Source organism: Salvelinus sp. IW2-2015, linkage group LG18 (assembly GCF_002910315.2).
Source record: "Salvelinus sp. IW2-2015 linkage group LG18, ASM291031v2, whole genome shotgun sequence".
Taxonomy (NCBI): domain Eukaryota; kingdom Metazoa; phylum Chordata; class Actinopteri; order Salmoniformes; family Salmonidae; genus Salvelinus; species Salvelinus sp. IW2-2015.
Genome location: NC_036858.1, coordinates 58157948 through 58168304, shown reverse-complemented (window position 1 = coordinate 58168304; position 10357 = coordinate 58157948). Strand labels below are relative to the sequence as shown.

At 39.7% G+C, this 10357-nt stretch overlaps 1 protein-coding gene across 2 annotated transcripts in view; it reads right to left on the bottom strand.

The window, feature by feature from the left end:
* map2k6 (mitogen-activated protein kinase kinase 6) overlaps window positions 1–10357 on the bottom strand; it is an 82046-nt gene that overhangs the window by 26141 nt on the left and 45548 nt on the right. The window contains exons 1-5 of one of the 2 annotated variants that reach the window (XM_024008633.3): window positions 9580–9598; window positions 9268–9331; window positions 5443–5491; window positions 4325–4438; window positions 3910–4029 (exon numbers count right to left, since the gene is read on the bottom strand). In XM_024008633.3, the coding sequence (XP_023864401.1) occupies window positions 3910–4029; window positions 4325–4363 (159 nt within the window). In that variant the 5' untranslated portion in view covers window positions 4364–4438; window positions 5443–5491; window positions 9268–9331; window positions 9580–9598. Of the gene's footprint in view, window positions 1–3909; window positions 4030–4324; window positions 4439–5442; window positions 5492–9267; window positions 9332–9579; window positions 9599–10357 lie in introns of those variants that run through there. The other variant, XM_024008632.3, reaches the window with a different exon arrangement.

Genomic DNA, 10357 nt, shown 5'->3' with positions numbered 1-10357 from the left:
TTAAAGACAGTTTTAGGTTGTAGTCTTATAGGAATTATAGGACTATTTCTCTCTATACCATTTGTATTTCCTATACCTTTGACTATTGGATGTTCTTATAGGCACTTTAGTATGCCAGTGTAACAGTATAGCTTCCGTCCCTCTCCTCGCTCCTACTCGAACCAGGAACACATCGACAACAGCCACCCTCGAAGCAGCGTTACCCATGCAGAGCAAGGGGAACAACTACTCCAAGTCTCAGAGCGAGTGACGTTTGAAACGCTATTAGCGTGCACCCGCTAACTAGCTAGCCATTCACATCGGTTACACCAGCCTAACCTCGGAGTTGATAGGCTTGAATTCATAAAACGCACGAAGTGCTGTTTGAATGAATGCTTACGAGCCTGCTGTGCCCACCATCGCTCAGTCAGACTGCTCTATCAAATCATAGACTTAATTATAACATAATAACACACAGAAATACGAGCCTAGGTCATTAATATGGTCGAATCCGGAAACTATCATCTCGAAAACAAAACATTTATTCTTTCAGTGAAATACGGAACCGTTCCGATTATATCTAACGGGTGGCGTCCATCAGTCTAAATATTCCTGTTACATTGCACAACCTTCAATGTTATGTCATAATTACGTAAAATTCTGGCAAATTAGTTCGCAATGAGTCATGGTGCCCAAACTGTTGCATATACTCTGACTCTCGCGTGCAATGAACACACCTGGATTTCTTTTAGCTATAATATTTATACTAAAAATATATACTTTCTGTGTATTGATTTTAAGAAAGGCATTGATGTTATGGTTAGAGTACACGTTGGAGCAACGACAGTCCTTTTTCGCGAATGCGCACTGCATCGATTATGCAACGCAGGACACGCTAGATAAACTAATAATATCATCAACCATGTATAGTTACATTCCTAAGTAGATTTAATTCGAAATAGCACAGAAAGTTGATTTAAATGTTTTATTTTTGATTAAAGGATATAAGTTATATATTTAGCCTAAAATAGTACTAAATGCCCTAGGCAAGTTTGACTCTTCTAGGCTGCCGCCCTGGTACTGTGCCAAGGTTCGCGTAACGAGGTCATAAGCAAACGGAGCCGTCGTGAGGTCCGAGCTGAGATTCATTGGATCATAAAGCTGTTGCTGGCAAGAATTCTTATAGTGTTAAAATACCATAAGGTTTAGCAAGAAATAACATTGAAGTTGTTGGCCAATTGATGTAACCCAGGAATTTAGACTGTATGGACGGCCACGTTAGATATAATACCGGTAACGGTTCCGTATTTCATGAAAAAATAAAATGTTTTGTTTTCGAGAATGATTAGTTTCCCGGGATTCAACATATTTAAGACTAAGGTCGTATTCTGGTGTGTTATTATGATAATTAAGTCCTATGATTGAATAAGAGGCAGTTCCTGACTGAAGGGATGGATCCCCGAGCTGACGTCAGGTTTTGGCCAGGACTGTTTTTGGTTTTGTTCACACTAGATGTCCCCTTGCCACCTTTTTTAGTTACCTGCTTGTTTCTCTTGGGCGAACCTCGGGAGTTGATAGGCTTGAAMTCATAAAACGCACGAAAGTGCTGTTTGAATGAATGCTTACGAGCCTGCTGGTGCCCACCATCGCTCAGTCAGACTGCTCTATCAAATCATAGACTTAATTATAACATAATAACACACAGAAATACGAGCCTTAGGTCATTAATATGGTCGAATCCGGAAACTATCATCTCGAAAACAAAACATTTATTCTTTCAGTGAAATACGGAACCGTTCCGTATTATATCTAACGGGTGGCGTCCATCAGTCTAAATATTCCTGTTACATTGCACAACCTTCAATGTTATGTCATAATTACGTAAAATTCTGGCAAATTAGTTCGCAATGAGTCAGGTGGCCCAAACTGTTGCATATACTCTGACTCTGCGTGCAATGAACACACCTGGATTTCTTTTAGCTAAATATTATACTAAAAATATATACTTCTGTGTATTGATTTTAAGAAAGGCATTGATGTTTATGGTTAGGTACACGTTGGAGCAACGACAGTCCTTTTTCGCGAATGCGCACTGCATCGATTATATGCAACGCAGGACACGCTAGATAAACTAATAATATCATCAACCATGTATAGTTAACTAGTGATTATGATTGATTGATTAATTGTTTTTTATAAGATAAGTTTAATACTAGCTAGCAACTTACCTTGGCTTCTTACTGCATTCGCGTAACAGGCGGGCTCCTCGTGAGGCAGGTGATTAGAGCGTTGGACTAGTTAACCATAAGGTTGCAAGATTGAATCCCCGAGCTGACTGTCAGGTTTTGGCCAGGACTGTTTGGTTTTGTTCACTAGATGTCCCCCTTGCACCTTTTTTGTACCTTTTGTTTTTCTTGCCCTAATTATTGTTTGCACCTGTAAGTCATTCCCTTGTTAGTATTTAAACCCTGTGTGTTCCTTAGTTCCTTGCTCAGTGTTTGTATGTTAGCACCCAGCRCCAGCCTTTGTGAACATTTTTCTCTTGTTGGATTTTCCAGAGGTTCTCTGGTTTTGTTCTCGTGTATTTTTGGATTGGTCTTTGAGGTTTGTTTTTTCCCTTGCTGTTTTTACCACTTTGTGGATTTTCTTTTGTATTTTGGAAGATATCTATTTTTTATTAAACCACCATCTCTAGTAGTGCTGTGTCTGCCTCATCTTCTGGGTTCTGCCAATTATTAGTGACTGTTTCTCGCACCGGGTCCTGACACTGACAAGGTAAAAATCTGTCGTTCTGCCCCTGAACAAGGTAGTTAACCCACCGTTCCTAGGCCGTCATTGAAAATAAGAATATGTTCTTAACTGACTTGCCTAGATAAATAAAGGTGTAAAAAAATAAAATAATAATAATCGGCGTCCAAAATTACCAATTTCCGATTGTTATGAAAACTTGAAATCGGCCCTAATTAATCGGCCATTCCGATTAATCGGTCGACCTCTATCTGGTACGGCAGAGCACTCGGGCTCCCGAGTAGCGCAGCGTTCTAAGGCACTGCATCTCAGAGCTAGAGGTGTCACTACCGACCCTGGTTCGATTACAGGTTGTATCACAACCGGCCGTAATTGGGAGTCCCATAGGGCGGCGCACAATAGGCTCAGTGTCGACCGGGTTAGAGTTTGGCCGGGGTAGGCCATCATTGTAAATAAGAATGTGTTCTTAACTGACTTGCCTAGTTAAATAAAGATAAAATAAATTAACACAGCTGGTGATCCCTGATGAAAGAATTGAGAACCACTGACTTAATAAACATTCACAAGACAACTGACCATAATTTAACATGTAATGACATAACACCAGATATTAGATCAACTGGAATGACACTCTCACTCATGGTTGCACAAAAAGAACTGAGAGCAAAGCAAGCCTCAAAATATTCTAAATGAGCCACCGCCCCTACATTTGAATTATAACTCAAAGATGAAAGAACACTTTTCTGAATTGCAAATAACCATTAAAGAGCTCAAAGGGTTATTTTAGTAATTATTTCTCCACATAGAACAATCCCCCTTACCATAGAACCCTTGAGGAATCCTCTTTTATTTGTTTACAGGGTAAAAATAGCCTGTTTTAAAAAGAGATAACAGAACATTCTGATTCATTGCACTCCGTTTGAAATTGCAAGGGTGCCAATATACTTAAAAGCATATCTACAAGGCTCTGTCCTGACATCTTTGTAATGATATTGTAGGATATGTTCCTTATAGGAATAAACTAAGTCAGTAGGAGAACCCCATAAAGAGTAGCTTTTGCAATTGCAAAAACGTATGGGGACTGAATAAACAAATAGGCTGTTTATTGTAAAGCGTATTTGGGTTTAAGAAAAACACCCTATAATGTCTAAGTATTATTGTTATTATAAAGTAGCTAGTTACCTCTCTGAAGAGTGCGCCGTAGAAGGTGACTGTGTAGAAGCAGTCTACTGTCCTCATTGAGATGTCTAGGTCCATCAGCAGTCTCTTCTGTTCCTGGGTGTTCACTGTGGCACGGATCCTCTAGGGTGGGAGCGAAAGGACATCAAATCAATCAATAAATCTAAGTCTATCCATCCATCCATCCATCCAACAAATGTATTACATCAACAGCTGTCACTATGGCTGCGTTAACACAGGCAGCCCAATTCTGATCTTTTGCCCAATTATTGGCAAAATAACTGACCTGATTGGTCAAAATACCAAATATTGGGGAAAAAGATGAGAATTAGGATGCCTGTATAAGCGATTTTGCTATAGTAACCTGACCTAGATCTCCTGAAAGTGAACATCAATTACATCATCAAATCTCACATACCTTCACTGCCATGATCAAGCCACTGGGCATGTGCCTCATCTTGTCCACCACACCATACGCCCCTCTTCCCAGCTCGTCGATCTGCTCCAAGTCATCGGCCTTCACCACAAAGTTCTGCACAGGACAGACAGGGGAGAGTGCCATGTCAGGCTGGATTCAAACACAGTGATGTAATGAGAGAGAGCAAGACTGGGTAAAAATCTCCCTTCCTTCCCTTACTTCTCCCATACTTGAAGTAATCATTGAATACAAAAAGAGGGATAGAAATATTGAGTCACAAGAGGTCATTGGGGTTTTTGGTACCCAATCCTCATCTTGTGCAAACAAACAGAAACAGAGAGCGACAAACACGAAAAGAAACACTAAATCCTAATCTACCAACATACGGGGTCATTTTACGGGGTCTCTTATTCTCTTTGTTTGAGAGTTCTGCTTTGGCTCTGAGCTACGTCTTTGTTTAAACATCTACTCCAACCAAAGTTTTTTATCAACATGGAAGGCTTTGAACATTGAAACACTAAATACTGTATATAGTCTCTTCTAAGGGGTTGATGGGTTGAGTCCAAAGACACCACAAATGCCCATTTTCATCTGAAAGAATAGTTTACGTATATCATGGGACCATTTTTGTTTTCTTACACTTCATACAAGAACCAAAAAATAAATTGCTGCCCTGACTGACTTCAGGCTATATTGTAAGACAAAAAAACCTTGCATCTTTGCCAATGGAAAATTCCACATATTTGATGAGTTTAAAATAAATATTTTTACTGCCCATCAGGCAGTAAAGCACATTCCAGTCTGCCTACAATCAGAAGTGTTCAATCTGGGTCATAATGTTTGCTAGGCCGTTCTTTATGGCTCACAGACCCTTAATTGAGCCAAGCTTTCAGCTTTCTGCATCCAGACCACAGACAGAGGACCTAACTCAACCTAAAGTATACAGAGGTTAGAACAACTATACACAGATGTAAAACATATGTTTATGTAAGTTCTTCAGTTTTATATAAAGGTTTTGTCAAAGGAACATGTTTGGGAAAAAACATAGTGGTAGACGAAAGGTAAGAATGTGAGAGACAGTAAGAGATAGCATACTGAACATTAACTAGATGAGGTACCTTCTCTCCGATGGTCACACAAGCTTTCGAATCCAAATCTCTTGGGGGTCTGTAAGGTAGACAGTTGTTAGGATAAAAAACAGTTCATGTACAACATTTTCTGTATTCATCAGGGTTGGGGTACATTTGGAATTTCTGAATTAAATTAATATATATATATTAATTTAATTTAATTCAGACAATGAATTTTAATTGGCCACACCCCACAAGATGCAGAAAATTGGAATTGAAGTAAAATGTAAATAATTTAAACCAATTCAACTGAGACGTGAACCATGAAAGTCTCATTCACTTGACAAATAGTTTATCGAAAGGATATGCCACTTATTAATGCAAAAAAATACACATACCATTTCAAATATTAATTTGATTAAAATTCAGATGTCAAACTGTATTTTTCTTCTTTGTCAAGAGATGTTAGATTGTTCCCTTGCATACTACAGTGTTCGATCTAATGCATTCTGGGATTTTTTCATCTTCTGATATTTAAAAACGTTAAGGGAATTATTCATTATTATAGACAACCCACAACATGATCTTAGAATATTTCCAGACCTCTGTAATTATTTTAAATAGTTTAAATTGAGTTTTAAAAATGAAACATTTCAACCTTATGCTGCACGGCATTGCTGACCATATATGATGTCAAATTAAACAATCATTTGGTGACGTGTAGAATAAATTTAATTGAAATAAATTCAACTTTCTTTAAAACAAATTAAATTCCAATGATATTCAAATTCAATAATTTAATTGGAATTACAGAGCAATTTGCAACTCAATTCAGAATGGACCCCAACACTGGTATGCATTAATTCATTATGATTTACACATTTCATGTGAATAACTGCATGTAGCCTAAATGTTAATGTAAGAAACTGAGCATTAGTCCACAGTTATCTTCTTTTTGACAGTGAATATGTGCTCCATCAACAATAATCACTGGGGCATTGCGCCAAATATAACAGTATGTGAACGCATCCAAAAGGCCACTCTAACTAGCCTCCTCTATCCTCATTAGTCATGGGAAGAGACAGAGTCGTCAGTGACATCTTTAGGATCATTAAGTTGATTTAGCAGCATTGTATCCTGTAATATTCATGTGAAACATACTTAAATCGAAAATCGGTTGCATTCTGCTGTCATATCATACTGTGCTATGATTGGTTAAGACCAACCAGGTCGTGAGGTTATTGCAGTTCATCATGCCCGGAGACACGAACATACCAGCGTAACGTGGTTATTTATGGTTCCACTTGCCACTGCAAAAATGTGTATTTAATGTTTATGTATTTTACTTGGTAGGTTCAAGTCAGACGTCAATAAGGTGTAATGTCATTGGCTGCGCTTACAGATAGGGGGAGATCTCAAACAAATTCTTTCCAGCCCAATAATTCTGTGCAGGCAGTAGATCATGTTCTGAAGTGCTGTGTTCTGTTTTCATATTTACGATGTTTACGAGTTCAACACGTACATTAATTGGTGCATAATATACAGTTTGACGTCATTCTAGCCATGCATTTTGATATGATTGCTGTATGAGCGATTAGCTAGCATGCTCTGTTGAAGTCATGGTGGTAGTATTTAGCTCATGATTCATACATGGTGGTTTCTCCTTGCTGCAGATCCATGCTACAGCAGCCATCTTGGTGCATATCAGATCCATGTTACTGCAGCCATCTTGGTGCATGTCAGATCCATGCTACAGCAGCCATCTTGGTGCACGTCAGATCCATGCTACAGCAGCCATCTTGGTGCACGTCAGATCCATGCTACAGCAGCCATCTTGGTGCAAGTCAGATTCATGCTACAGCAGCCATCTTGGTGCAAGTCAGATTCATGCTACAGCAGCCATCTTGGTGCAAGTCAGATCCATACTACAGCAACCATCTTGGTGCATGTCACACATCTTATGTGCTCAATCTTTGTCTCTTTCGGGTATTTATACATATTGTGTTTTGTATTTTTTTATACTTACACTACCGGTCAAAAGTTTTAGAACACCTTTTTATTAATATTTTACTATTTTCTATATTGTAGAATAATAGTGAACACATCAAAACTATGAAATAACACAAATGGAATCATGTAGTAACCAAGAAAATCAAAATATATTTTACATTTGAGAATCTTCAAATAGCCACCCTTTGCCTTGATGACAGCTTTGCACACTCTTGGCATTCTCTCAACCAGCTTCAACTGGAATGCTTTTCCAACAGTCTTGAAGAAGTTCCCTTCAAAAAAAAAAAAATTATAGTCCCACTAAGCCCAAACCAGATGGGATGGTGTATCGCTGCAGAACGCTGTGGTAGCCATGCTGGTTAAGTGTGCCTTGAATTGTGAATAAAATCAGACAGTGTCACCAGCAAAGCACCCCCACACCATATTACCTCCTCCTCCATGCTTTACGGTGGGAAACACACATGCGGAGGTCATTCGTTCACAGACACGGCGGTTGGAACCAAAATTCTCCAATTTGAACTCTAGACCAAAGGACAAATTCCCAGCAGTTTAATGTCCATTGCTCGTGTTTCTTGGCCCAAGCAAGTCTCTTCTTATTATTGGTGTCCTATAGTAGTGGTTTCTTTGCAGCATTTCGACCCTGAAGGCCTGATTCACACAGTCTCCTCTGAACAGTTGATGTTGAGATGTGTTTGTTACTTGAACTCTGTGAATCGTTTATTTAGGCTGCAATTTCTGACACTGTTAACTCTTATGAAGTTATCCTATGCAGCAGAGGTAACTCTGAGTCTTCCATTCCTGTGGTGGTCCTCATGAGAGCCAGTTTCATCATAGCGCTTGATGGTTTTCGCGACTGCACTTGAAGAAACTTTCAAAGTTCTTGAAATGTTCCGGATTGACTGACCTTCATGTCTTAAAGTAATGATGGACTGTTGTTTCAGTTTGCTTATTTGAGCTGTTCTTGCCATAATACCAAATAGGGCTATCTCCTGTATACCCCCCTACCATGTCACAACACAACTGATTAGCAAGAAAATAAATTCCATAAATTAACTTTTAAAAAGGCACACCTGTTAATTGAAATGCATTCCAGGTGACTACCTCATGAAGCTGGTTGAGAGAATGCCAAGAGTGTGCAAAGCTGTCATTAAGGCAAAGGGTGGCTATTTGAAGAATCTCAAATATAAAACATATTTACTACATGATTCCATATGTGTTATTTCATAGTTTTTATGTCTTCACTATTATTCTACAATGTAGAAAATAGTAAAAATAAAGAAAAACCCTTCAATGAGAAGGTGTTCTAAAACTTTTGACCGGCAGAGTATATTATTGATTTTTCCCCAGTCTGATAATTCTGTGCAGGCGATCCATGCTACAGCAGTCATCTTGGTGCATGTCGCACATCTTATGTGCTCATTCTATGTCAGAGACACTGGGACCAATACGTGACCTTCTTTTACGTTTTACACAACGCAAAAGAGAATACAATCACATCTGTTACGCCAGAGTTTAGTTAATAAAGTATAGCTATGTTTTATAAAGATTCTGTCATCCTGCATTTTATTATTTTGTACAAAGTGTGCAAAACAAGACGTTCATATTATCATGTATCATAAAAAACAGAGGAACACGTTATATTAATATATTAAGTTGCTCTTGTACCTTTGTACTCAAGTAACACTGTAATTACACTAGTAACGACATGGTAATACAATTTTGGTACTATTAGGCTACTTTAGTAACCACGTTTTAATTGCATAGTGAGCGTTTTTTGTAATTACACAAGGGGAATAACACAGTGTTGTTGGAATACACAAAGAGTTGTCATATAAAGCAGGTAAATAAGACTGAAAGTCTTACGCGGCAGCAGCAGGAGGCTGCTCAAACACGTCCTTGGAGAGCGGGAGCACCGGCTTCCTCTTACCTGGAGGGAGACAGAAAGGACAGCAATAAACAACGTGTAGAACAATACAATTATACACACGGACACACACATCTGAAGACAGCAAATCACATTCAACAAAGTTAGAACAGCAGTTTGGATGACCACAATCAATTGTAAACTGGAGTTTCTAAAAATGTTCCTTTAAGTCATCTCAGATGTCCCATCTTGTAGTGTATTTTCCCTTCCAGAGCCCGAGCCCAACACCCGACAGCCAGTCAGACACTTACGGTTGGATGCAATGAGTGACTCCAGATCCTAATTGAACACAACAAGCCCTGGGACAGCGCGCAGCGAGAGGAGAGGAGATATGTCTGCAGTGGTGGAGCCAGATGGGTTAGACTGCGAGCAGCGAGAGGAGATATGTCTGCAGTGGTGGAGCCAGGTGGGTTAGACTGCGAGCAGCGAGAGGAGAGGAGATATGTCTGCAGTGGTGGAGCCAGGTAGGTTAGACTGCGAGCAGCGAGAGGAGAGGAGATATGTCTGCAGTGGTGGAGCCAGGTGGGTTAGAGCTCTCTTCATCTGGAGGTACTGCACTGAGCATGCAGAGGGTTTAAATGGCACAACGCCACAGTAACAGGGCATTACAGACACTGCTGATGGTGTGACTGGGGCATGAGTGACATGTTGCCGTCGCCGACAAAGTGTGTGTATGTGTGAGCGTGCACGCGAGCATCTGGTTCACACCTCCCCTGACTGGATGAGGAAGTTAGTGCTTCCACACACAGACCTGGGTTTAACTACCATTTGAAATAATTGCATGTAATTTAGCTGTGCTTGATTGAGCTTGCCTGTTGCAACAGAACCAATATAAAAAGTCCCAACATTGGAAACCCCGCCTGGCAGTCCAGGCAGACTAAAGCAAACGCTGAAAATATTTGAACAATTTCAAATAATATTTAAATCCAGGTCTGCTCACTAAATCCAGGTCTGCTCACACAGCAGGGCTGGGCCACACATCCATGTCACACACTGTAAACAGGTGATGACACCACCTGGCTTTGAGCG